The 27007-nt window shown below is 52.5% G+C and overlaps 10 protein-coding genes across 10 annotated transcripts; 4 read left to right on the top strand and 6 right to left on the bottom strand.

Annotated features, from left to right (window-relative positions):
* Positions 1-413: 413 nt before the first annotated feature.
* Positions 414-2079, bottom strand: NCS54_00373200 (Serine hydroxymethyltransferase; the record flags this gene model as incomplete). Its single annotated transcript, XM_053149293.1, has 4 exons — positions 414-1537; positions 1589-1820; positions 1869-1925; positions 1978-2079. 4 exons carry the CDS (start codon positions 2077-2079, stop codon positions 414-416), a joined length of 1515 nt encoding a protein of 504 aa, XP_053005268.1.
* Positions 2080-2650: 571 nt separating this feature from the next.
* On the top strand, positions 2651-4791 carry NCS54_00373300 (Zn(2)-C6 fungal-type domain-containing protein; the record flags this gene model as incomplete). Its single annotated transcript, XM_053149294.1, has 2 exons — positions 2651-3904; positions 3958-4791. The coding sequence occupies exons 1-2, from the start codon at positions 2888-2890 to the stop codon at positions 4789-4791; spliced, it is 1851 nt and encodes a 616-aa protein (XP_053005269.1). The 5' UTR covers positions 2651-2887.
* Positions 4792-5509: 718 nt separating this feature from the next.
* Positions 5510-6354, bottom strand: NCS54_00373400 (GATase domain-containing protein; the record flags this gene model as incomplete). Its single annotated transcript, XM_053149295.1, has 3 exons — positions 5510-5794; positions 5846-6072; positions 6123-6354. The coding sequence occupies 3 exons, from the start codon at positions 6352-6354 to the stop codon at positions 5510-5512; spliced, it is 744 nt and encodes a 247-aa protein (XP_053005270.1).
* Positions 6355-7821: 1467 nt separating this feature from the next.
* On the top strand, positions 7822-8442 carry NCS54_00373500 (Hypothetical protein; the record flags this gene model as incomplete). Its single annotated transcript, XM_053149296.1, has 1 exon — positions 7822-8442. One exon carries the CDS (start codon positions 7822-7824, stop codon positions 8440-8442), a length of 621 nt encoding a protein of 206 aa, XP_053005271.1.
* Positions 8443-11600: 3158 nt separating this feature from the next.
* Positions 11601-12677, top strand: NCS54_00373600 (Hypothetical protein; the record flags this gene model as incomplete). Its single annotated transcript, XM_053149297.1, has 1 exon — positions 11601-12677. One exon carries the CDS (start codon positions 11601-11603, stop codon positions 12675-12677), a length of 1077 nt encoding a protein of 358 aa, XP_053005272.1.
* A 509-nt stretch (positions 12678-13186) lies between these two features.
* NCS54_00373700 (Hypothetical protein) lies at positions 13187-14278 on the bottom strand (the record flags this gene model as incomplete). The annotated part of the gene is made up of 2 exons (XM_053149298.1): positions 13187-13559; positions 13608-14278. 2 exons carry the CDS (start codon positions 14276-14278, stop codon positions 13187-13189), a joined length of 1044 nt encoding a protein of 347 aa, XP_053005273.1.
* Positions 14279-15030: 752 nt separating this feature from the next.
* Positions 15031-17419, bottom strand: NCS54_00373800 (Peroxin/Ferlin domain-containing protein; the record flags this gene model as incomplete). Its single annotated transcript, XM_053149299.1, has 3 exons — positions 15031-15549; positions 15600-17015; positions 17408-17419. The coding sequence occupies 3 exons, from the start codon at positions 17417-17419 to the stop codon at positions 15031-15033; spliced, it is 1947 nt and encodes a 648-aa protein (XP_053005274.1).
* A 1125-nt stretch (positions 17420-18544) lies between these two features.
* NCS54_00373900 (Hypothetical protein) lies at positions 18545-20287 on the bottom strand (the record flags this gene model as incomplete). The annotated part of the gene is made up of 4 exons (XM_053149300.1): positions 18545-18602; positions 18658-19935; positions 19989-20098; positions 20159-20287. The coding sequence occupies 4 exons, from the start codon at positions 20285-20287 to the stop codon at positions 18545-18547; spliced, it is 1575 nt and encodes a 524-aa protein (XP_053005275.1).
* Positions 20288-22047: 1760 nt separating this feature from the next.
* Positions 22048-24075, top strand: NCS54_00374000 (Hypothetical protein; the record flags this gene model as incomplete). Its single annotated transcript, XM_053149301.1, has 1 exon — positions 22048-24075. The coding sequence occupies one exon, from the start codon at positions 22048-22050 to the stop codon at positions 24073-24075; it is 2028 nt and encodes a 675-aa protein (XP_053005276.1).
* Positions 24076-24530: 455 nt separating this feature from the next.
* NCS54_00374100 (Amidohydro-3 domain-containing protein) lies at positions 24531-26308 on the bottom strand (the record flags this gene model as incomplete). Its single annotated transcript, XM_053149302.1, has 2 exons — positions 24531-25021; positions 25120-26308. 2 exons carry the CDS (start codon positions 26306-26308, stop codon positions 24531-24533), a joined length of 1680 nt encoding a protein of 559 aa, XP_053005277.1.
* Positions 26309-27007: the final 699 nt, after the last annotated feature.

Consider the following 27007-nt stretch of genomic DNA (forward strand, 5'->3'; position numbering starts at 1 on the left):
GCTCAAGCGAAGGCCAATTGATGCTCGTCTATGAGTAATTGGGTAATTGCAAACTCGCATTTTATTACGTTGGAGTTTGTTTTCCTGAGGTATCCGGTGGAAGACGCAGAAACGCTTCCGACAGGGGAGTTGCCGGGTATGACAACGGTGTCATGATCACATCGTTACTTTCCAATGCCCAATGATATCCCCGATGTAAACATGGTGTGGACAAGTTGTGCAGCAGAATTATCATGGAGGGTTCAACTGCAGACACGAAAGTAGTCAGTTGACACTCAACACGTCAAGATGTCAGATACCAGAGTATCACGACAGCCACACCGGCTACACATGCTCAGACACACATTAACAATAGAATACTTTTTTTTTGTTAAACGCTCAAGATATCATTATTTTACGTCCATAACCCTGTCTCACGACTGAAGCCAAGGCTGGGGGAATCCGCCAACCCACTCCTCAACCTCCTTCCGTAGCTCGCCAATCTCCTTGACCGAAGATCCATCACCAAGGTACTCGAGGAAGGCCTTGACGGTCTTGGGGTTCTTGGCACCCTTGGCCTCGGCAGCCGCACGGGCGTCCTTGTCCACGGCGATGGTGATCTTGACGCCCCGGTCGACAATGTCGGCCACGCGCTTGAAGTCCTCGGCAGTGAAGCCGCGGGTCGTCATGGCGGGGGTTCCAAGACGGAGACCGCCGGGCTTGAGGGCGGAGCGGTCACCGGGGACTGTGTTCTTGTTGCTCGCGACACCGACGAGCTCGAGGACACGCTCGACACGGGCGCCGTCGACGCCCTTGGACTTGAGGTCGACGAGCACCAGGTGGTTGTCGGTGCCGCCAGAGACAAGCTTGTAGCCCAAGCTAGACAGCTGACCGGAGAGAGCTTGCGCGTTTGTGAGCACTGTCTTTTGGTACTCAGCAAACTCGGGGCTCTTGGCCTGGCGGAGGGCGACAGCGAGGGCAGTGATGGTGTGGTTGTGAGGACCGCCCTGGTGGCCGGGGAAGACAGAGGCGTTGATAGGACCCTCAAGGTCATACAGGATCTTGTTGCCCTTCTTATCGGTGCTTCGCACACCCTTGCGGAAGAAGATCATGGCACCTCGAGGACCTCGAAGGGACTTATGGGTAGTAGTCGTCACAACATCTGACTTGTCGAAAGGCGAGGGAATCACACCAGCAGCGACAAGGCCAGAGATGTGAGCCATGTCAGACAAAAGATATGCGCCAACCTCGTCGGCGATGGCACGCATGCGCTCGTAGTCGATAAGGCGAGAGTAGGCAGAGGTTCCGGCGATGATGATCTTGGGTCGGTAGAGGATGGCGTTGTCGCGGAGCTTGTCATAGTCGATCAAGCCGGTCTCCTCGTCCAGGCGGTAGGGAAAGGTCTCGAAGTACTTGGACACCATCGAGATCTTCTTGTGAGGCAGCTGGTAACCGTGGGAGAGATGGCCGCCATGAGGAAGGTCGAGACCCATGATGCGCTCATGGGTGTTGAGGAGGGCAGAGTAAGCGTAAAGGTTGGCAGGAGAGCCAGAAAGAGCTGCAAACCATCAGTATCCTACCCCAAGGAAAGCCATTGACGATTACTTACGCTGAACATTGACACCCCACTGCTCAGGATCAAGACGGAAAGCCTCGAGGGCTCTCTTCTGGCACAGACGCTCGGCCTCGTCAATGTGCTCGTTGCCGCCGTAGTATCGAGCACCGGGGTATCCCTCCGAGTACTTGTTCTGCATGACACTGCCAAGAGCGTCGAGGACGGATCGCGAGGTGAAGTTCTCCGAAGGGATGAGGTTGATGAAGTGGTTTTGGCGCGTCTCTTCCTGTAAAGAAGTTAGAGTATGTCAATTGAGGTTGGTGGTGATGCTTACGCGCTTCAAGATGGCGTGGATCTCAGGGTCGCCATTCTGAAGAGTAGCACCCAGGAGCTATACAAGTCAGCTATCAATGGCCATGATCTCGTCAAAAAATCATTCTCACATCTGTCTGAGAAGCAAAAGTTCTCGTAGAGACACGGCTGGCCAGAGAAGGCTTGCCTCGAAGGCATTGGCCGGTCTGTCGAAGAGCCCTCATGTTGATCATGGCGACGGTATTGTGAGATGGTGAACTAGCTCTCCCAAAAGGACAAAGACAGCTTCAACCAATCTTCAAGAGGAGCTTATCATCTAATAAGAAAAGAAAAAGAACATGTCCGAGACAAAAAGGTCCCACATCATGTACCGTAGCCCAACCCAGCCATCTCTCCTGCGCCGCCGCCGGATCATGAGTACCTACCAAAACAATCAATCGCCATTGTCACCGAGTTAAACAACGTCACCGAGTCACAATCTGGAGGAATGGAAGTCCGGGAGGGTGCCCCACTCGCGCTCCGAGGTTTTGCGTTAGGGTGGGTTTGAGCCGGAAGTGAGCTACCTCGAGGTACCTGGGAGATCCAAGTGAGTGTCTAGACCCGCCATGGCTTTTGCCCCTAGAACGGCTCTGGAAGGACAAACAGGAAGCTCGGCGTGGTGCTCTAGGGTAAGTAGCTCGCCTCACTTTCTCGCTGATGCTCCTGGTTAGCGCCCAGGGATCCTGGCCTCCACTCCCAGGTCATACATCTCCCCATACGTAATAACCGTATCTACCAAGAACTGACGAGCAGTTCCCCCACTGCCCAAACACCTCCACTCGCTTGTCTGGCACCCCGGAGGTCCCATCCGACATACGGCGTTCGCTCGCCATCAAACCGCGCGCTGCTGCTCGACCAAGCAAGCAAGATCCCAAGGGCCACCCCTTGCTTGGCTTCTACCTACGGGTGTGGCAAAACGGCCTACCTCGTGCAGGCAGGCCGGGACATGCGCTGCTGCGTCCCCCGGATCCTGTATCTGTCAACCCACTCTTCCTCTCCGGCATGCGGCCCATGCCCATCATCCGGAGCAGGACGGGCTGCTTCACTTGCCGTCGTCGCAAGAAGAAGTGCGATGAGAAGAAGCCCGTGTGCAGCGGCTGCAAGCGCAACAAGCTCGAGTGTCACTGGCCCGAGCCGACTAACAGTAACAACAACAACTCCTCTTCATCATCGTCTCAGCCGCGGACTAGCAAGGCCAGCGCCTCGGTCGCCCCGGACTCGGCGTCGGTGGGTATCCATCGCCCAGTTCAGGTTCAGACTGAGCGCCGGTCCTTCTCGCAGCCTCTCCAGCATCGCCGGCATCAGACCGAGCTTGAATCGGACCATGAGCCGGAGCCCGAGCGGGACCCGGAGGACCAGCCGACGATTGTCGTCTCCGCCTCATCACATCCCGGCTTGCTCCAGAACGGGCCTGGTCCCCCTGACGACACCTCCCCGACGTCTGATGATGCACACATGATTGATGCCGAGGCTGATGACGAGGCTGAGGATCAAGGTCAACCTTCGCCATCCGCATCAACCACAACATCGTCAGCTAGCTCGTCAGACTCACCAACCACTATACTTCCTGCTGCCAGGTATGATCGAGATGTCACCAACGCTCTCGCCCTGGCCGTCGCTTCAGCCGGGCCATCAGATGCAGGCTTCACCATGAACGGCGGCATCCCCATGCCAATGTCGATGCTGCCTCAGCAAGGCCATCATTCCTACGAGCTTCTCAGCTACTACCTAGCACGGACAGCCAACAGCATGGGCAACGGCTCAACAGACGTCAACCCCTTTATCGCCAAGCTCATCCCGCTGGCCTTTTCCAAACCTCTAGTTCTACAGCTTATCCTCGCTCAGAGTGCTGCTCATCGTCAGGCGTCGGCTGAATCGCTGCCAACTGATGAGGTCGCCCAGAGATACTACACGGACTCGTTGCGCATGTTTAGGAATGTCGTCGATGAATACGTCTCTGGGAATGCTGAGAACGCTCTCGTCTTGACTGTCGGGAGTCTCATCATGTGCTTGACCGAGGTCTGCAATGCCCGCAGCTTCTCATAAATCGCTAGATACTGACACTGTCGCAGGTCGCCAAAGGAGACATTCACGGAACCATCTTTGACCATCTTACAGCCTCCAAGTCATTAGTGAGCACGCTACTCACTGGAGGCCAAACTGAACCGTACGGCGACTTGCCGGATTTTCTTATCGAGTACTACATGCACATGGCGGCCACCAGCATGATCTCCATTGATCCCCAGTACAACTCGCAATCACTACTAAGTCCGGACATTGAGTTTCGAGCCAGAGAGCTCGTCACTCGGAAATATGTCGGTCAGCTATGCGGGTGCTGGCTGGAACTACTCATCCTCATCTCCCAAATCTTCCATCTCGGACAGAGCATGCTGGCAGTCGTAGATGGACAAACAGTTCCCCCAAGCCCCGACAGTATCGTCAACTTTGCCTTTCTCCAATCACAGGTCATGGGTTTCTTCCCTGATCCTTCAGTCAGTCCCTACTCGCGACTCGCCGGCCTGGTATGGAAGCAGGCCGTCCTCCTCTACCTCTGGTCAGTGCTGGGCACACCTCAGCCACAAGCCAACAACAGTGTCCACAAGGCTTTGATGGATTCTGCTGTGGCAGAGGCAATCACATTACTTGACCAGTTTCCCGCTAGCGAGAGAATAAACACGAGTCTCTGCTGGCCCCTTGCCGTCATCGGCTGCTGCACGTCAGACCCGATTGTGCAGCAGGTTCTAAGGGACCGATTACAGACCATGCTTGACACTATCGGGCTGGGGAACATGAGGCAAACTCTAGTGCTGCTTGAGCATATCTGGCGGGAGCCGTTGGAGCAGGTCAGCCCTTGGACCTTGTGCAGGGCGATGCGGGAGCACCAGATCTGGATATCATTTGCGTGAGACAAGAAGCGCCGAATCCTATCTCTCTATCAAGGGCCAATGGTCTCTGGGCCAACTTCCTAGGCATTTGAAGTGACTGGCTCGTGCGGTGCTCAGTGTCGAGTAGTCTGATCATGGACCGAAAGGCCTTGACACCGCTGACCAGGAACACCCGATGGCTTCCAAAACACCTGCCGAAAAGGACAGACTCCAGATGTCACATCTCTAGCCTTTCCATAAACATGTTGTTTTGTGGGATAGTGGATGCCATGAAACAGCTACTGGAGCAGTAGAGCAACTGTTGGCCACCATAGCTACAGCCTCACAGCGGCTCTTGGTGACGCTGTACCAGCTCGCTCTGCCGACCCTGAGTGAGTGTATTGGTAACACTACCCGAGCTACCGTTAAGGAGTGCGATTTTACGACTCGCCGCCAACGCGTTCTTAGTTCCCGTGCCGAGCGTCGCGACATGAAGGGCAACGGTAGCTGGGTCGCCCAGACTAAGGACCTTGGATATTTGTGTGGTTCTTTTTGCAAAGGGAACATTTTGGATGTAAATATATAGCCCGTATCAGTACATAATAGATAATGTATACCCTTGGAACGTGCGACGTTGACGTAGTGGGATGAGACGAGTAGTATCATCAAACAGCTATGTGACCAAGACAATAGTCCTTCTATTCCTGTTCTATGCTCATCAAACTCATAAAATGACATGACCAACTCTCAAAATCATCGCTCACAGCAAAAACTCCCAAATCTTGGAAGACACAAGCACTCCGTCGTGCGCCGCCCGAGCTCTCGTGATGCCCTCCTCGTACATGTCCTTGTCAAAGATCTTTTGCTCATATCTCGCCTCCATAATCTCCGACATGATAAAGTCATCAAACTCGGGGTGTGCCTGGAAGGAAATGACGCGACCTGGCTCGTAGAGGCCTTGGACCTCACATCGAGGGCTGCTGCCTAGGCTGACGAGGCCCTTTGGAACGTCCAGGACGGCGTCTCGGTGCATCTGATGCAGGCCCTGTTGCACTTGTTAGTATACAAAGATTAAATGGAGGATGTTGAGGCATACGAGTGACGAAACGCCCAGCAGTTTCTGTCCGGTCTCGTTGAGGTTGATCCTGTCAACGCAAATCTCCCATCCTCCCGGGCTTAGTCCGACGTTTGCACCCAGCGCCCGGCCGATAATCTGATGACCAAAGCAGATACCAACAATAGGCTTCTTGGTGGTTGTGTACACCTTGCTGACAAAGTCGACCAACTTCAAAATCCAAGGATCATCGTGGAAAGCAGTGAACTCTGTAAAGGTCAGCTTGCGCAACTCAGAGATAAGCGGGTATGATACGCACTGCTTCCAGTCAACAAGAAGCCATCCACATCATCGACGTTGGGATACTCCTGCGCCGTGACAACATCCCATTTGCTCAGATCAAGGCTCACGTCGCTTCCCTTCTCACCCAGGCCGTCGAGGCCCTTGAGAAGAAGGTCCCGAAAGATGTCCCCATACGAGCCACGCGAAGCGTTGACAGAGGGAAAGGGAGTATCACACTCCAACACAGCAAGTCGAAAGTTGCGCGTCATCGTTATCCGAATATCTCAAGAGAAGTGCTAGAAAGGTTATCCTGCCCTCCAACATTCAAGGCAGCCCTACCCCGGGCCTTTAATCAAGCACCCCTCCTTCTGCCGGCCTTCGGAGGTTGTTGGACAATAGCCGCCCCGACCACCGGCATTTGTCATTCGGGTTGTCCTCATTAGGAAGAAGCGCGAGAGCGGAAAACGACGTCATTGGGTTGGCTTTATCTCGTTCGGTCCGCCGTTTGCCGCGACTCCACATCGAACCCCGTGCCACGCCTTCGAACCTGGGGGAAAGATGAGATGAAGCGCGGAGCAGATTGCAGGGCTTAGTTTATGATATCAAGATTGCGGGGGAGTATTAGCTCTGAGTCATGGTACACGTGGTTTCTCAAGGTTGTCCTTTGGAAGTCGAGATGTGGGAGGAGCGCGCTATCAGGTTCATGTCTGAGGCGCGCCAAGTTATATTCATGGCTAATAAAGAACTAGGCGGTTCTATTCATGTCTAAGCCTTTTTCATAAACAGAAAAGAACAGCATCTCTGCAACATATCGCATAGACAAGGAACACAGCTCTAGCTTTTGGAGGGGAGAGGTAACTGACCGACAAGTTTACGCAACGACGACATGGCAGAAAGGATCGTGAAGGATTAAAAGTAGCTGAATGTCTAGATAGATACTACACAATAGAGAAGATACGGCGGCGCTGGTGATGCAGAATGACATCAGGTCGGACATTCCACGAAATAGTGTCCAAGTTAAAACATAGCCTTATAAACATTGCATAGCGGATACACAGGGTATTGTGGACTTGAATCATCGAATATTAGGACTTTTAAGCTATAGAAATGTGTGGAATATGAGATAGAGGATTATTCTAATGGCAATTTTGGGGGAAGTTGCAGTGTCTTGAGGCCGGTCATCAGACACTTTCCCTCGTTCTCGTGGCATTAAGCAGAGGGCAACATAGCTAGGAATGGATTTTTCACACCCTCATAGATTTCATATAATAGGCTAAACTAGTTTATGGGCCTGAAAATGGGATTCATCAAGAAATAGTCAAAAGGGAATCAAGATAGTTACCCTATCCAGAGTCTTACTGGCTGTGAGAGGGTTGAATGTTCACCTGGAGACATTGAGCGAATACCCTTGAGATCCATCACGGCTTTCCCTAAAATAGAAGCCCATTGTCTATCGCCTTTATCTCTGCCATGTGCCCCATGGCTTGGTGCTGATTTGGAGGTAGGGTTAGGAGCACCAACAAAGCCAGAACGAACAAAGAGATGAAAGATGTCCACTATGCCACAGCGAAGAAACTGAAAGACGCGTGGTTTTATGCTCTCACCTAACCCAGAGATTCTAACAAAGATATGGTTTGAGGTGTGGGATAAGCCGGATATATCACCCAAGGTAGTGCGGTTTCTAGACAACGCTACGCAACGTAACGCAATCTGAATCTCTCACTACCACTTCCAACATGTCAAGCACAAGTTCTGATGATCAGGTGCCCATTCAAGCACCTCTCTGCAAGAAGCACTTCAAAAATTATGCACGTCGTCAGATAGAACTCGAGGTTGAAGCAGACAGCGCTGCAAGACCTGAGAAGAATATCGAGGAGCCTCCACAGCCTACCCGGATTCAGCCAAGACGAGCCGTAAAGGACAAATACTTAAGGACCAAGATCGACACCAAGAAAAGGAATGCCGATGAAGCATTCGATGAGTCCAAGAGGAGAAAAACACAGACAGAGGATGAGTTTGAAGTCGACGACCCGTGGACTTCGTTTGCGATTTCACTGGACCAGATGGAAACCAGAGCGATCAAACAAGCCAAAAGACGCATGTCCCACAACTGTCCCTTTGGGCCTGTACCATGGGTATGTAGTCTCTGCGTCGATGAAATCAACAAGTCGTCAAAGGAGGCTTCGTCCCCAAGGAGTCCGCCCATCGCACCGGTGGCTGATATGGCCCCTGTTGGCGAACAGCTGAAACTTCACTCAAGGGGCATTTTGAATAAGGGAAGCAGATCCAAGTTTAGGTGTGGTGATATGGATTGTACTATCGATGCTTGTGGGGAGACCATGTTTATGTTTCTATAGTCTTGAAGGAGAAGTGATACCAGCGTGCGGAGGTTGAATCATCACCCTCGTGTGTGCTAAATGATTCCTAGACAATGACCCTTTTATTTACTACATATCTGCTCTTTCATACGAGCGAGATTGTTCTTCTTTTTGTCTCTGGAAGCTTCTGTCTCTGGAAGCCCGCCTTGTATCCTGCATGTGACGGGGACTTTCTTGGGCCATCAATATCATGGCCAACGTCGAATTATGTGGCAGTATACCCGGATTTCGGAATGGAAAATGCTCTCAAGTTTATGGCTTAACCAGAGGACTCGTTTGGTTTTTCCTTTCCATTTGGGAATGCCAGCATGGTGATTCCCAGGGGAATGGCTAGTGGAAAGGGCAATGGGATGGCCGGGTTGGTCATCAGGGCGATGGCCATGGTCTGCTTCATTTGTTGCCGAGCAGCAGGGTCGTGAACGGTTTGAGCTGTACCCTCTGAGGACGTACTGGCTCTGGGTGAGTTTGAATGGATTATCCTGCCGCCTCCGCGAGTGCCTCGTCGTCGAGGTTGGTGTGTTCGCTGGCTGTTGGAGCGAGGGGTTGAGGATGGTTGTTGAGGTTGATTCATGTTTAAAGATGCGCCGGCAATGTGCTGGGAAGGCGGTGATGTTGAGATTGTAGAGGAATTTGGGCTATTGACAGTCTTTGAACGCGATTCTATATACTTGGATTCATCTTGGGTTGTTACAGCAATCAGGCCATGACAGATTGCTTGTGTCTCGATTGGGTTTCAAGACCTTGCCGAGCTCTGGAGAAACAGATGTGATATAGGTACGTATTGATAACATGCCGCTGTATTATTATTCTACCTGTTAAGTATTTTACTGTGTGTTGCTTCAGTCGTGTTTCAGGGTCCAAGACATGGTCTCAGACAGGCTCCATGACTACGTCTTGGCAATGCAGCACCAGCTACCAGTAGAGTGCGAATGGCTTCAAGACTTGTACTAAAGGGAGTGAAATCGCGTAATGAACGGTTGATCCCAGACCAAATTCACGACCAGAACCCCACGATTCCTCACGAGAATAAAATGGACGCCCAATTGGACCCGGCCTCGACGTTGTGAAGCCCGACTTGCGAACCCCGCCCCGATGGCGCGGATTTTGCACCGGCAACCTCGTGTAGGAGGGGCACGAGAGGGGTGCAATCGGGAACCCGAGAAGATTATGGTTGGTGGATTGGAAGCCGTCTCGGAAGAGTTCCATGTCCGTCATCCATGCCGACAGGGGTGTTCAGGGATGTCTCATCTGGAGACGATGTTCTTCAAGCGTGTCTTGACAAATGGTAGACGAGCTGTGAAACTTGGCAAGGGAAGTTGGATCGGAGCTGGCGATAGTGACGCATCTTTTGGTGGCGGTCAATCGAGTGGCAAAGAAGGGCCTTGACTGGCTCTTCGGACGAGTGGGAGACTACAGTAACTCCAGTGGACACCTAAAGATGTTTCTCGCAAAGAGAAGCGTGATTCCATTCACGAATGACAAGGAACAGCATACAAGGTTTCTGTCTGCCTAGTGTGTCATGAGCTTATCCTCGAGAAGCTTCTCGATGCTCCGACGCGGAACTTTGTTATCTCGTACCACAGCTACAGCTACAGTAACAAGTAACAAATGACCCCATCACGCGGCATCCAAAGGTTCAAGCCACCGCCAAAATCACTCAAAAGCGCCCTATCTCAGATCGCCAACCAGCGCCCGGCGACCCCTCATCCCACGTTGATCCCGCATCAGCCGGTGGATCTTTGACGCACAAAACACGCAGAGCGCACAAAGGCCGCAGCCTCTATATAAGGCCCTGCAGATTCCTTTCCTTGTCGGTTTTCTTTCTTCAGCAGCGATTCAAACTGTCAAACAAACAAAAGCAATTTTAAATCTCTTTCAACTTTCGGTTTAACACCCAACCCTCACAAAACAATCACAATGGCTGGCGACTGCGGATGCTCTGGCGCTTCTAGCTGCAACTGCGGCTCTAGCTGTAAGTCATCTTCTTGACCCTGACCCTTGACACCTCGCTAACACCATCTCAGGCTCTTGCTCTGGCTGCAAATAAACAGCTCAAACCACCCTCTCTCACCACAACCATGGTCGAAAATCATTGAGATACCACAGTGACATTTGTCACCATTCTTCCCCCTTTGTCTGAGACGTTGGGTCGTTCTTGTTGGTGTCTATCTAGATTCGGGCGTTGTCTTTTTTGACGAAACGGAAAAAACGAGTTTATGTGGATTCACGAACGGTTGGGTTTTGGAACATCTTGTGGTTGGGAATTTGGGGTTCACTAGCTTCTAGTCCATCATTGGAAACAAAAAATATTTCTTTTGTCGAAATTGTCTCGAGTATCGCTTGTGTTGCTTCGCTTGGTGAACGTGAGATGGCTTCGCGTAGGCAACTCAGCTCCATCACCCGTCAAAGGGCCTCCAACATTTTTATAGTAATCTTCCTAACTAATAAAAGAGGAATTACTCTTGTATCATCGTATTTACCATGTATGTGAGTGGTTATTGGTGCGCATCAACTGGCACTCGAGTATGAGTTCACAACCTCTGTCGCATTCATCTACCTCCTTTCAACCTCTCGTGGATTTGACTATGCTAAATGAACGGGCAATCATGTCTTCCTCGCGCCTATAGTACCGTCACGATTCAAGTGATACGTATTTCTGGTATAGCCTCTTCACCATTGGATGTTGGGATAGCTCGTGGTTCACGCATGCATTTGTCAATTGGACAACTTAAGGGACGTGATCCTTGGCCCGATCTAGCCTGGATATTAACTCATCTTCAAGATCCACGGGTGCAAGAACAAGGGAATGTCCAGGTCGTCAGGGCAGCTTCCTTCTTTGTTCTTTATGCCCTAGTAAATCCCGTGAGCCATCAGAAGGCATCCGCGACATGTTTCACTCAGTTCTGTACCTTGATTTTGCTATAGTGCCGCTATGGAAGTGATACGATAGGCGATAGAGGATGGAAGCCTGTCCCTAGGTAGTGAAAACACACGAAAGAACTCCTCTAGTCACCGATGTAGGAAGAACACAGACAGAAATATAAATTATCTCCATTGCTCTTGTGCGCTTCAAACTATCACCTTGATCGACGATGTCAGTCGACGAACAAGCAATATCTCTCGCCGTCCTGCCCATCATGCCCAGTCAGTGGAACAATCCCGTGGGGAGCCCTCAACCTAAGTCTCTCCATGTTCCTAACAACCCCAAGGAGCCTAACACTTCGTCAACCCCCCAGTATCTTGGCCGTCATTCAGTAGCCAGCTATCGCGAGGGAAACAGTCAGTTCGGGCCTCCTCGTATTCCTACCAGACTAAAGGGACAGAATGCCCCGGCGAATCCTCAAAATATCGCCGCTCACCCCGCGACCAGAATTCAGAAGGGTATTCTTGGAAAGGGACGACCATCGGCCAAGTCTCCGCGTAGTGGAAACTATCCAGAAGCCAATGGTCCCAAGAAGAGCCGCCGAAACCGACAGTCCAAGTCTCGTAACAGCCCAGGAAACCTGGGCACTCGTCAAGCACGAAACCACTCCAAAAAGAACAACGGAAAGAGGGGAGCCAGGTTTACTAATAGTCAGAAAAACCCAAAGGGAGTGCACGCACCGTCGGATTCTCGGAACGGCTGTGTTCATGGAGTGGATTGTTTCCCAGAGGAGACCTCCCCAAAGCCACAACTCGAGTTTCTTAAACTCCTCCGTTCAAAGGGACTGCAAACCTCAGAATATCCCAAGATATTCCGCACCCTTAACCCCAGCCCTACTGCCGTTCGTCTGGCCGTCTATTTACTACAGCGAGTCTACCAAGAAAGACCCACCCTCTCTCGCCGTTACTCGACTGGCGAGCTCCCAGTCCGTGACAAACTGGCCAATACATTCGTCATGGGCATTCCGAAGCAGCGATTCGGCATCGGCCAGGGAAAGAATTCCATTGCGAGTGCCCCTCCTGTGATGACAGCTGAGTACTGCGGGGACCCTTATCGCACGGCCATCAGGGAGAGATTGGCAGCAGGCAAGCCCAGAGCTCCTCCACGCAGCGAGTTCGCAATCAACAGCCGTGTCTACCATGCCGCCGGGGAATATGTTAAAAAGATATTAAAATTACAAAAAGGGGAAGAGCCCGGCCTAATGAAACAGGTCATGTCCATCATTACCGGCATGGGCTACGCAATGCATGTGTCTGCCTACCCCAAAGGACTATATCTGATGATTTACTAACGTATGATGAAAGGGTTGCCAAACTTCGGACAAAGATGCGAGATCGTTGGATCGGGTACGACGAATTTGCTTCTTTTCACGGGCATCGCCATGCGGTTGAGTACAATAAACTTCAAATGAAGAGATTCTTCAGGGCGGCAATGCCACCCATGAGAGTAAGTTGATCTCTACATATCAACCTGTCGCACATTGGGTCAGTTACTAAAGAATCACACTCAGTTGGAGACTGCACCGCAAAAGCCCTCGCCGAATCGTCAGAAAGGTCGAGGTCGCGGCAGAGTATCTGGTGGTTGCCGCGGAGGGCATGTGCAAAAGCCTTGGTGGAACCCCAGGAATGACCGACTTGGTGAAAATATAGAGGAGGTCAAGCGGGGAAGATAGTACAGCTGCAGCAATGTGATTAGAGCCCTCTATCATGGTGGAGGCATTGTCGTGTCAGGATAGACTATATCTCAGCCCTTAAACGGGCCACCGGACTTGCTATGAATAAAACAACTCTCCCAAACCCCTCAAAGAGAACCCCTTCGCTCATCACCAACACCCCACGACACAAACGTCCCATACGCCATACCCCTCTCAACATCCATACCCCCGTCCTCGCTCAACTCAGCCTTCCACACCACAGCAGCTCTGATGAAACCAAACAGCGCAAGACCCCAAAGCATCACGTTGCATCCCATCAAGACGCCCTTGACCTCGGGGCTTTTCTCTTGAAAGCAGCGCGCCCAAAGGACGACGCTTGCGGCGGTCGTAACGGCGAGAATGAGGGATTGAAGATATAAGAGGGCAACGGATGAGAGAAGCTTCACCTCGTGGGCGAGGAGAGTGACGGAACACAGGAGCAAGAGTGTGACGAGAATGGGATCGACAAAGGTCCATAGCCTGCAACTGATTAGAACAAATCTCGACGCACCAAAAGACATCTCTCACCATTCAGTAAAGTCATTCCCGGGCTCATCCTCCTTCCACACAGTAACCCACATAAGAGCACTGAAAACACCAAGAGACACAGCAAACTGCATCACAAGAACGAATCCGTGAATAGCAGAGCTGATGATCCATCTCCCTTCAAGTCGAACTATAGTGACGGGAATATGGCGACCATCATAGCCATGCTGCTTATTGTCCATTCGTGATGTGGATTGCTGAACTGATTCTTCCCATCCACGAACATCACAGCTATCACCTTCGTCGTCGCTCACCCAGCGTGGAAAAGGCGTCAGGGGCGGTGTCCCTCCTCTATCCAGAGTCAATGGCCCTCGAACCGTCTCCGTCGAATCAGCCCTCTCCTCAGGCGGTTCCGAACGAATAGATCCATAATCAGCAGAAACAAGCGACGCGCTGAGCGGAGGAGCCAGAAAGTCGGGCGACGGGCCGGAATAGTTGCGTTGCTGAGTGATGGTGGTACTGCGAACTGGAGAAACGAGAGACGAGGGCGCTGATTGCCGTGAGGGAGAGGGCCTTGCGGGAGAGCGTCTCACGGGCGAAGTGATGCTTCGAGAAGTTGGAGGAGCGAGTTCGGGTGCGAGAGAGATTGTGAGGTTGCTTGTGCGGGTGCTTCTCTTCTTGCGAATCGGGCCTCGAAGCGGAGGAGGTTCCATCTTGGAGATGTTTGAAGCTGAGAAAACAATAATCTCGTTTGAGAAGCAAGAGAGAAGGTGAGATAATTCGTGTTTTAAAATACAAAAGTTGTGCAATGTTGACCAAGCGACAGTCGCCAACACTGACAAACACTGGCAAAGTGCAAAGCGTCGGACTGCCAACTCATAAACCCACGAAACGACCTCGGTCAAGGACAAACAGAAAACGTCATATAAAAGGAACCGTTACTTGCACTGCACGACTGAGAGTGCTACCACCAAAAATCTGCCTTTATTCCGAGTGTGACAAACTCTTGCACCGTGTATCCCCTTAAGGCGTCATCGTTGAGTCGCACCACAAGCCCGTTCTTTGTTCTAGACTCTAGACATGGTCATCACGCCGGCGCTGATTTGATTCCCACTAGGGCGTCATCAGGCCATGGCTGTGCCAAGGGAGACACCCAATGCCGTTTCCCTTTGTCCTGTAACAGAAATGCAGTCAATCAAAGACTTGGTATTCATCATATCCTCTCCTTGCCGTCGTTATCTTACACCCATTCATCCATCCATCGCATACCTAGACAAGCTTCCATACGCCGTTCCCTCGTACCTAGCCATGAGTACCAATAAATCAGTCGCGCCTGTGAACCACAGTTCAGAATTACCTGCAAAGCACCGTCGACCCAGATAATAAAACAAACTCGCCTGCAAAAACCCGTCAACGCCAATGACCTGGCCGTGGTGATGCCGCTGTCAAGGTACTCGTCGCGTCGTCACTCAAGGCTCATTCGTGCTTCGTCGCCAATCCCCCACTGTCCGCCCGGTTTGCCCTGTTTCTGGATCTCCAGTGCAAGAGTTGCTCCAAGGGAGCTCGCGTCATCGTCGTTGTACAAGCTGCTGGTCCTACTGGCCCTCCTAGTACGTTCTTTATCCGTGACGGATCGGTCAGCGACACGCTTCCGCATTAATGGCGACCGGAAGAATGATCTTGAAGATGTCGAGTGTACTGACAGGGAATCCTCTGCTGCTTTGGAACTCGCGTCGTCGATGCTGAGGTCCTCGGCGTGGGCCTGATCGGCCGCGTCGGGTCGTGTGGGAACCATGGTTTCGTTGCTCGAGTTGTATTGTTGAGTACTCAACTTGGCCACCGTGGGAGAGTTCTTGGCTTCTACCGCATCACCGGCGTGAGCATCCTGTGACTGATCCACCTCAACCAACTCGGCATCACGATACCACTTCCGTCGTCTCGTCCATCGGCTCCAACCATCCTGGCCTCGCTGTCCGTTTTGCCACTGCGAGTGTTAGTATCCTCCTTCATACCGCATTAGTTGTCCTTGCGTACCTTGTTGTCATAGAAGATCCATCCATTCTTGCCCTCCTCTCCATCATAGTCGACGGCCCCTTGATCATCGGTCACTCCATCAACGCGCCAACGACCATTCTGAACCCACCGCCACTCCATACGACTCCCGTCTTCCACCTCGGGTAACTCAAAGTCATCCTTTGCAGGTACCGGGTTATTATGCTCGTCTGTCCAGGCAGGTCGTTCATATGCGAAGAGGTTATTCGTCCACCCGAGACCCAGCCAACGTCGTTGATTCTCGTAGATGATAAACGTGAACTTGACACCAGCAGTCTTGGCGTGGCCATTCCTTCGTCCATGGTTTGTCGAAAAGCTCGAAGACTTGCCCAGAGCCTTTGTAAGTTCTGACTCTTGAGCTACACGTTCTGAGCCCTTGGTAGCAGCCACCTCCAAATCTTTTCGGAATGGCTTCTCGGGAGTGTCAAACTGAAGTCCGGTGATTCCGGCTGCAAGCCGCCGCACCATGGAGCTTCTCCAAAGGATAGCCCTCGAAACCCTCATGACTCTTGCATGCCATGTCAAGATGATTGTGCCAGCGACCAGTATAACCCGCCTTGTTGTGATGACCCTCCATGGTGGTACAGTCAGAGCGATCCAAATAGGTGTAATTATGAGGAGGCGCATGAAGATGACGGTCACAGCCGGTCGAGTTGTAGCACTAGTCGGTGTTCTCTGGGTGCTGAGAAAATCCGTCATGTCGAGGAGAGGCTCCAGAAGGACATTGCATCTCCCTGTGAACTCCTTGAGGGTCTCGACAATCTCATCCAACGTCTTTTGGTGCTTAGTATTGGTGACCTCGGAGTTTCCCCTGACATGTTTCGACTGTTTCTCACTGACGCTAGGCTTCCCCTTTTGGTGGCTGGCCTCACCAGTCTGAGTTGCGCCTTGGGATGCAGGATCTCTGTGTTGGCTTCGAGGTTCGGCCCACCCACTACTACTGAGAGGACTATACCTCCGGCCATACATGCCAGCAATAAGGGCTACGCCTACCATGACAGGCCCAGCCCATGTCACTACCACGTCTCCATAGAGAACGACGGCCCAAAAGAAGCAGACTAATAGAAAGCTCTGCCACGGGTCTCCGGTACTCCAGGTGAGCAACCCCGCTAGGTTGTTTAACGGGAGCAGAAAGGGGTGACTATAGGCAAGGGCTCGGGTGATCTGGGGCGGAGTCGCAAGGAGCAGCGGGCTCTTTTGATGGACGAGGATGGTTGATCGACGGGAAGATCGAGAAGGAGTATTTGCGGAGAGGGTTACGGGCGAGAAAGTCGCATAGGTCGGGGGCGCGCCGCCAGTCGAGGGATGGGATTCGTAGGAGGGAGGCGATGCGCCGAGGGAGGCATCGTCGCGGGAAGACATGGGCGACGATCCAAGATGGGACAGCCAAGGGGTATCCTGGGATGGTCGAATAGTCAGCAGCAAGTTCCAGAGATGAAGTGAAGCTATCGCCGATGAATCCGAGGCGGCAAGACAGAGAGAGAGGGAGAGGTGTTCTCTGTCCCCGTGCTCGCTCGGTTCCGTGAACGCTCAGCCAGGCCGCGTCGCGACGTCAGAGGGTCACAAACCAAGTCACTAACAGTGGAGGCTAATAAAGAGCTTGGGGACGGTTTATGTCATGGGGGGCGCCACTTTTAGCTGATGGGGCCTGCTAGGGCTGTCCGTGCCGACGGGATAGACTGGGGGGAGGACAAGGGGTTGAAGAAGAAGAAGTGAAGAAGGGAGGGAAAAAGACGGCAGTCGTGGTGGTGATAACAATGATGATGACATTCATGAAAGAGACAACTCACAAAGGCAGCCATCTACACGGCCTCAAAGTCTCCTGTCCTGTCCTTGCTAAGTGCTGCTACCCACTGTAAGCCACTGAACGGTATCCAGGCGTCATTACTGTACCCCAGGTACTTTGGGCCATGTACCTTCTGGAAGTGTGCCCCGCGACGTCAGCGACTCTTGTGACTCCAGGGCACTCTTGAGCAGCATGTCTCGCAGACAAGAAACTCTTTTTCACCTGACCGGATCAAAAGGAAAAGAAAAAAAAGGAGAGTGATGAAGGCAGATGGAAATCAGATTCGAAAACGGAAAGAGCCACGAATTGTTCCAGTCCTCCCGTCCGAAACCGTCCCACGTGAGCCCTTTCAACTGGCGCGGCGCAGTCAGAAAGTCATTCCCTACTTCTGCCTGTCACATGCAAAAACAACCCTTCGGCTTTGCACGAGCTTGCTAACATGAAGATTTGCCGAACCAAGACCAGAACAAGACGCTATTGTCTTGCTTTTAGCGGGGATATTGCCCTTCTTTATTAGCAGGGAAGTTGGTAGAACATGCACGAGGAGATGATCTTGTCTCGCTTCTTTACTTCAAGATCTCATTTTGCGGGGTTCAACCCGAGGTGTCCGGAGACCTCCTCCTCCTCCTCCGCGTAATCCGCTCTTGGCGACTTGACGGACATGGCTGCAGGCCCGTCAGCTCGGTAGAAGGATTATATGCAGGTGAAGATGCTTGAAGTGGGCTCAATGGGGAAACCAGAACCACCCAACAGACATCGCCCCGTTAAAGTACAGCTTGAGGTTCTTCAAAAGATGCTATCATGGAAGCTTTCAGCCTTATGCCGTTCTAGGGAAGAACAGCAGCAGGAAGTGAAGGATTGGACTTCACATGGTCATGGTAGTTTATGAGCTTGTTTAACTTTGATTGGGCATGAATGATGCCCTGTTCAAGAAACCGTAATTGTTCGTTTCTATTGTTAATGGGCGCTGTAACCAAATGCCCAACATCCAATATCATAATACCCTTACCAACGCCATTGTACGCCGTGATAACCAGGTCAACATGCTCACCCACCCATACAAGGACAATCACTCATGGATCGAGCCGCCTAAGGGGTTGAAGCCATCCTTGTACATCCAACAGTGGCTGGTAATATCCTGCTACGCTTCCTCATTTTCCTGGACAGGCTCTTCTTCCACTATCTTGCAAGTCACATATCTGCGTCAACAGTTAGCAAAAGCTACTTGAAACGAAAGCGTCTCGTAAAACCTACCGAGGCTTCATCGTGTCCATCGCGGCAAGAATAATAGCCCCCGTCGCTACAAGCGGCGTGACCTGACCAAATCCACGAACATCGTTCTCAGGATTCGACGAAAACTCATCCGACTCCATCCACTCCGAGTCGGCGATCCAGCTCCTCAGGTGAAAGATGCGGCGCGCCGCGACTATGTAGATGATGCCGCAGCATAGCCACGAGACGAGCCACCATGCCATGATGAGCCACGTCTTGGCGGGCAGGCTTCGGAGCCCTTTGGTCTCGTCGTCGGTATGGGACCCTCGTGGGGGGCCGTTTGTGCGGAACTTGAAGAACTGGTACACTCTGATGATCAGGGTGATCACAAAGATGATGCAGATGATCAGATATGACAGCAAGTCCAGCTCTGAAAAGGGTTGGCTGGTCGAAACGAGCTTGCCCACTTTGCTGTACTGATTATCGGAGAGATGGGTAAAGTTGTGCAGACTCTGCTCCTGCATGAAGCAAATGGCGTTGAACAAGATCAAACTATCCTTTCTTTCGTCCGGGGGCCAAGATTCAGTCGTCCAACCCGTTCTGCGTTGCCAGATAAACACAAACATCAGGAAGACCAGTACCCCCGTAAAGCAGCAGATTCTGATTATTCCCGCCGGCTTTGAGCGCCAGAAGTTGCGCACCAACGTAAAAGCCAGAAGGAAGTTTGTACAAGCGATCAGACTTAGCCAGACGACGACGTTCATGTGGTACTGTGAAGTGGTGCATTTACTCCGGGATGCAAAGCTCAGGCCGAGAGCCAGAGCGATGAGGAGCTGCGAATCAGGGATGCAGAGCATGATAGCTTCCAACATGTCGTATCGTGTCTCTGAGAGAGTGTTTCGGTCTGAAAAGTCCTGAAGCTGAGACAGACTGATCATGATAGTGCTTCGCTTTTTTGTGGCCGACGGCTTTGCTACTGCCTGTTCAACATTTCTCTGTGTGATGGGACGGTAGTAAATCGTGCCCTTTGGTCGGGAGCCACGCCAGTGATGGCGAGGATTTCTTGCGTGAACCGTTCGCTGGGCGCGATGCTCGGGTCTCTCTGGGTGGTCATCGTAGTAGGTTGCAGCAGATCCCCTTCCGCTGTGCGCATGACCAGGAGAGTGGTCTGGATGGTCCTGGAGGGGAACTTGCTCGTAACCTGTATTCGATGCCAATGTGGCCGACGAGTTCGCGTGGTGTATCAAGGGCTGGCTGTCGGTTGGAAGCTCAACAGGAATTTGATTCGGGCTAGGAACAAGATTTCGCAGGACAGGGCGTCTATAAAGGAATCAGCACCGTATTCTACTCATCCTCTCTGGAGCCTTTCTCACCTGCGAAGAAATCGATAAACGCCCGGGACACGATCGAGGATCAAGGCCATGCCAATGATCAAGCTCACAAACAGGCCAAACCCGGTGGGAATAACCAGAGCCAAGACGGTCTAAGCCTCTTGTCAGTCTCAATGCCCAGACAAACCCCGAGTCTTGGCTAAAGAACTCACGCCGATCCCCGCGACATCAGCGTTGGGCTTGAACTCGCCGCGGGTGACATTGCCAACGCTGCTCACGCTGCCATCCTGCCCAAACTGGATCGTGCAGTTAATGTAGTAGCCCGCGCACCTGTGACCCATGGTGTCGAGGGAGGATGATGTGAATCGCAGCCTTGCCGGGGGATCAATCGGCGGGACATGTTTGCTTTATTATAGTCCTACCAAGGTCCTGTGCAAGGGGGCAAGAGCTGAAAAACGCCACAGCCTGGTCAACATGGCCTCAAATGAAATAGTTCAGAGCCTTGGGAGAAAGCCCTCCGCGGTATTATGGGGCCTTGGGGGCGGCTGTTTGGCTGCAGACTTTCGGCTAGAGAAGCAGGCTCTGGGGAGTCTGGACTCTTGATTGTGTGTGTGCGATGGAGGATTGGCATAGCCTCCACCAAGAAACGTCGAGGGGAACACATCCATAGGGCTGCAGCCGATGCAAGGCACTTCTGGAAATAGAGCTTTTGAATTCTTGATCGAGGCTGAGCCGAGCTGTCTCGAGTCGATTTCTCATTACATCGTGTCTGTCTGTTTGCGTTTTTGTAGGGTTGAGATGTCTCAGCTCAGAGCCTGCTTTTCAAGTCGCCGAGCTGAGATGCAGGAATGGAGTCTGGGCTTCCCATCCCCGGTCTATTGGGATCCAGCCCAGAAACTAGTCGATTTAACCTTAAGATAAGGCCAGGCAGGTCCGATACCTTCTTCGCGTACACTTCAATCAAACGCAAGGCACACTCGTGCGCGAAGGATGCTCGTGTCGTCCCGTTCCGTCCACATCGAGGGAGCTGCTGCGCACAACTGGGCTTGCCAGAACTAATGTAACATGTTAGCCACAAAACGCCCAAGTTTGTTTGCAGCTCACGTGTGCCCAACCTGCGATACTCGATAAGACAACACCAAAAGTCGGGGCTGAAGCGCTTGTCACACCCGCGGCCAACGGAACCCTCCAAGGCCGCCCTCGGCGTCAATACTACTCCGGGCTAGACGAGCCGGACACCAATAGACGCGGCCACGGATACCAGCCGCTGCAAAAAGGCGGGATTTCGTCAGTCAATGGGGAAAACGCGCAGCAGGTGGCTTGGCAACTGCTGCTGCGCATGGGCATGGGCTGTGTTTATTTTTAACCGAGACCTGACAAAGCAGAGCAACCATCTCGACATTTCAAATAGCGGGCTGTAATGGTTGTCTTACCTTGTGGCTAGTGGATGTCTAATCCGGCTGTCGGCATTTGGTGAAGAACCACTGACATGGCATCGGCAACCGCCTCTTTCTTGCACTTTGAGAAGCAGTTGTGAGTCTCCCTCTGGCTATAATTGGTGAAGATACAGGGATTTATCCCGTGGCCCCGTGCATGCACAACAAGCCTTGGGGGTGGCTGACGACAGTGGGCCAGTTCCTCGTAAAAGCGTACTCCATCTAAGAATGGAATATTCCACGAAACTCATGTCGGATACTCAAATTGCGGTCTTCGCAAACAGGACAGGTCACCCTATCTATACGCTCCCAACAAGGAAAAATCGACACAGATGCCAGTTCACGAAGGATCATGACAGGCTGGCAGCATCCACTACATGGCGTCTGCAGTCAGCCAAGCCAGACGGCAGGGATGATTCGGCTGTGCGTGAGACGGGATCCAACGTCTAAAGCCCATACGCACGGAGCCCAGATCCATTCCCAACTAGAAGGAAACGCGGCGATGCTAAAGCTAATAATCCTGGCGCCGTCAGCGGGCATGGACCCTTATTAACTACGCCTCTTTGTGCTCCCATCTATGAAATAGAGCTTCGAGCCCGACCCAAATTCTATTCTCCTCACTTTTCTCTCTACTGACTTCGAACTCAGCCCATGTCTCATACAATATGAGCTCCGCCGCTCCAGTGTCGTTCAAGGCTTACCAGCCGTACGCCCCCGAAGGCACGGCCTCAACATCCGGCACGGAACCATTCCCAACTTCAATAGACTTTAGGCGACGTTCATACATCACGACTTCGTCATCCAACACAGATTTACCGACCTTACGAATTCAACACGATGAGTCGGGACACCACGTAAAACAACAGCCCCCTAAGCTGCATATAAACACCGGCAGCAATTCACTGGCTCCCTCAGGCTCAAGGCCTCGTGCTGTCTCGTGGAGCCCTGGCATGAGCCCAGAAGTCGACAAAGCCGGTCACGATGCTCTTAGCTTTCTGAATGCTCACGTCTCCGAGTTCCGAGAACGTCCTCGGTCTGGGTCAGAGCTGCCCAAGACAATAACACGCAAGGAACCAGTTCAAACAAAGCCCCAATCGACCGCAGTTCCATTGAGCTTAGTCCCTGGATTCAATACCCCGCCTCAGAGCCTAGCTATAGGCCATGGGGCTCGCGAACGGGCACATTCGACAACTTCATCAACGGACGGAACCCGTGACCACAAGGACGAAACTGCTCTCTCAGATCGGCAATCTGCACTAATCGCCGAACTGGAGGGGGAGGTTGGCGTCACCTTGAGTCGCCCTTCATCCGAAAAGAACTTTGTGGCATGGCCTGGACCGGCGCCCTCTAGTCTTGGAGTGACAAGCTCCAAAGACCACAGGAAGAGCTGGAGCTACTACCAGTCGATCCCGGCCAACTCTACGCCAGAGCAGACTGTGGACAAGGCCTATGTGCCTTTTTCCAGCGCGACACAGGCACCGTCAATGGCGGCTTCGACAAAGACCTTCCAACCTTTCAAGCCTGCCCAGCCCCAGATAGCCCACCCACCCAGCATGATACCCGGGCTTGGAGGTCTGGCCACCGGGGCTTTTAATCAGACCAACTATAGATACTCGATGCCCGCAGGCGGCATCACGGCCCAGTCCAACAACAGCATGCCCTCCTTGTTGGGCCTCGAAGGCTTCGAGGCCTCATCAGTTTCCCAGCATCTTCCCCCCGAGCGACCAACAGCACCACACCGCCGTGTTCCCTCATTTCAAAAGCCTACACCTCCCGTTTCGAAACCTGGAACACCTGAGAGCTTTCCTTCAAGCGGGCATAGGTCACCATTCGCCAGGCCAGTACAGCAACAGCAGCCACCAGAGGTCGAGATCGAGCCGCCTTCCGCTATCGAGCCCGAGGCCCGTATAGACACCAACCTGGCGGCACCGGCACAACGGAAGCGACCAGTCTCAGCCCCGATGACAGGTCTTCCTATGGTGCTTCTTCCTGGCCATATGCAAGGTGCTCCTACCGCCTCTGCCCCTAGGTCCGGAAGCGTGCCCGCCGCGGAGCAGAGAGCAAAGGCCGAGGGTTACAAGGAGGAGGAGACAAAGCCAGAGCAAAGCGACAGCCCTGCACCCACTCAGCAGGGTGGCAAGGTCGATCGTGCTGCTGTACTTGCAGCTGGTGGAGGCCTGGGATATCTCGTTTCCTCTCAACTTCGTCGGGTGGACACAGAAGATATGCAACCTACGAACACTGCGCTTCGCCATCAGAATGTTGAGCAGAGCCAGCAATTCAGGCAGCAAGAGGGTACTGCTAAGACTAATTGGCAGCCGGCTACTGTTGCCGGTCATTCGGGACACTCATCCTCCCAGCCGATGCTCCCTGAGCTCGACCTCTCTGATCTAGAGTTGGATCTCGAGCCGTCAAAGACCTCGAAGGGCGCATCACACAACCAACCTGTGCCCAACAACTCCAAATATGGCAAGACTAGGCGCGATATGGACGATGAGACGTCTGATTACGAGCACGACCGCGATGATTCGGATGATGAAGAGGATGGTCGGCCCAGCCGCCCTAATGCTGTACGCCTGAACACTCAGGATAATACCTACTCGCCAGCGCGGTGGGAAAATGAGGAAGTCGATTATGAAGGATCGCAGTATTACCGACGAGTTGCGTCTTGGCGATCTCATGCAGGAAAATAATGGGTGAGATGGAGACAAAATGAGGAGGACCAGCAGGCTGGTTTAGTATAGTATAGCTGGCGATGGGGGTATGATAATGGCATAGACTATAGTTACGACCTAAAATGATAGATTATTGTACCATGAGGATTCTTACCTCTACTATCCACTATCCTTCTGCCGTCTATGCTACCGCGCTCTTGCGCCTCTCGCCCTCCCACAGCGTTGCTCAAATTAGGGTTGAAGTCTTCGTCCTTCTTCTTGTACTCCTACTCGCGACTCGACTCTCTTGGAACCAGATGGTTCTGCCCGGATAGGCAGAACAGAGGGTACAGCTCCCGGTGGCTTTTTCTTCACGCCTAATCGAAACACTTGGCCGATTTGGACAGGCAATCATGGATGTTTTTGAGGTCTTCTTGGCAGGCCGTTAGATTTGCAAGGTCAATTGCAAGACTTTTTCCATCTTTCAGTGACTGTCAAAAAGTTCGAGATTTAGTGACATTCGATCTATACACCATCTTGCCCTCAAACCAAGTCTTGAGAACCTTGGCACCAGCAAACTCTCCCTTGCTCAGGTCCCTGTCAACCGCGATGAAGTTTGCCCGCTTGCCAACCTCGATGCTCCCCGTTCTCATGTCGGCGCCTACTGCCCTCGCGCCATTCAAGGTGATGATCTCGCAGATAATCTCACCACCAATCTCTCGCTTGGTCTTGCAGCCGTCCGCGAGTCGTCTCTCGCCACCGGGAGCGTACTCGAGCTTGTCGACTATGTACTCCAGAGCATCGAACAAGCTCGGGTTAGGCGTCAGAACCCAGTCGGACCCGATCGTGACCAAACCCCCATCGGCCATGAGCTCATTGAACGGCCACCTAAAGATGTCGGGGTAGGCAGCTTCCAGTCCGTGATGGAATATGGCAGGTGACATCTCGCCTGTGACACGGAGTCTCGTCATGCGCGGAATGTCGTCTATTCGAATGAATCATAGTTAGCAAAGATGCGATCCCTTTTCGTATCCGTTACATGTTCCTTCCTGTACAATCGAGAAGACGTCAAATTCGACGTACCAGGGTGAATGGCGTTGCAGTGAACCATCTCACGCCTCGGGCCATTAGGATTCAACTTGCGCACTTCCTCGACAACGTCCAGAACCCGTCGAGCGGATCCATCGCCGGCGGCGTGTACTTTGATTGTGAAGCCTCGGCTATCATATCTCGTAAAGTTCTCCAAAAGGTCCTCCCAGTTGATGAGCAGAAAGTCGTCCGGCTGGCCATCCTCCTTCAGGCTGCAGTGCGTGAAGTTCGGGGGTAGAGGTGCTCCGTCAAGCCACATCTTGACGAATCTGGTGTTGACATGCTTACTGCGGAACCCCTCGGAGATATCCAGCAGTGCCTCGAGACTGGCACTGGGCTCCGACGTGGTGAGGTGGAAATCGTGATAACAGACGATGTGAGTATACAGATCAATACCCATGTGGTTCTCAGCCTCGAGCTCTCTCACGGCGTGCAGGTATGCCGTCGATGCCGATGCCTCCTGGCACGAGGTGACGCCGAAGCGGTGGCACATCTCAATGCCGAAGCGGAGGGCTTCCTTGACGAAAGCCAGCGGAGGTCGTCCGAGATGACGGGAGGCCATCAGTTGGGCGCTCTCCACCAGCTCTCCAGTAAGCGTGCCGTCCGGACGGCGAACATACCTGCTGCCAGGCGGGTCTTGGGCATTCTCCGGATCAATTCCGCATTTAATCAATGCGGCAGTGTTGGGCAGCACATTGTGGACGCTCACCTCCCGAACAAATACAGCCTGGTCAGGATAAGTCTCGTCGAGGTACTTCCTATCGGGCTTCTGGTCTGGGAAACAGTCGGCAGTGTAGAAGCTGCCCACGACCCAGTCCCCAAAGACGTTGTTATAGGAGCAAGCGCACTGTGCATCGTTAATCTTGGAAGCGAGAGTGTATTCGTTTGCGTCGTGGCCGATCTGGGCCTCACTCAAGCTCTGCATGCTGGCCACCAGCAGGTGCGTGTGGGCGTCGTGAATGCCCGGCATGATGAACTTCTGACGCAGGTTGAACATTACGAGGGTTCTCTCTGTTGCAATCTTCTTGATCTCGACATCGCTGCCGACTGCTTCGAAAATGCCGTTGGGGGAGACGATAAAGGCCTCGGCCCATGGCTTCTCCTTGTCGATTGTATACACCCGGCCGGTGTAGTAGGCAACTGCGTTGTTAGCAGATAGGGAGGAAGGGAATATTTCCGCCATAGTGTCTACAATTTAATACTATCGGACGAAATTGAAAAGGTGTAGTAAAGATCAAAGGCAAGAGGGATAGCCAAGCCTGGATGAGTATCGCAACCGTGTTAGCCCAAGTTCTGGGAAGATACTATAAAGAAAGGTGAATTTCGTTTATATTCGATTTAGAAACAACTCGCCCTTGGAAGTTCGAGAGGGCATTTCAAATAGTTGAAATACGTCGAGAAGGAGAGACATCCCTAACAGTAAGGATACTCGACCTGTTCCAGAGAAATAGTGCGAGGTTACCCCAGATTATCCCGCAGTACCAAGACCAGGAGGAGAGGGACGGCAATTACAAGAGGAGAACGACAACGAAGCCGAGGCTTCTGAGCCACAATAGAAATGACCTTACGTGCGCCTTTACAGGGCAAGAAACTCAATTGGGGATCAACGAGAAGATTACCGAATTCGAATCAGCCTGGGTGCTCCAGGCCTCCTTTCCCAACACCATGTGATTTGAACTCCCAGAGCAACTAGTGCGTCGGATCCATCACTCCCATAATGCCTCCTGTCACTCATGTTTTCCCTCAATCCATTCCTCAAGGAACCATGATGGAGGCTTGGCTGATTCCTCATCAAGCCCCACCGCTGCTCCATCCATTCTGTCAACGCCTTCCCAGTCGCGTCGCCAGTTGAGTTGCTCACGCTTTCCCGGCAGATCAGCAT

This window comes from Fusarium falciforme, chromosome 3, assembly GCF_026873545.1.
Source record: "Fusarium falciforme chromosome 3, complete sequence".
Lineage (NCBI taxonomy): Eukaryota > Fungi > Ascomycota > Sordariomycetes > Hypocreales > Nectriaceae > Fusarium > Fusarium falciforme.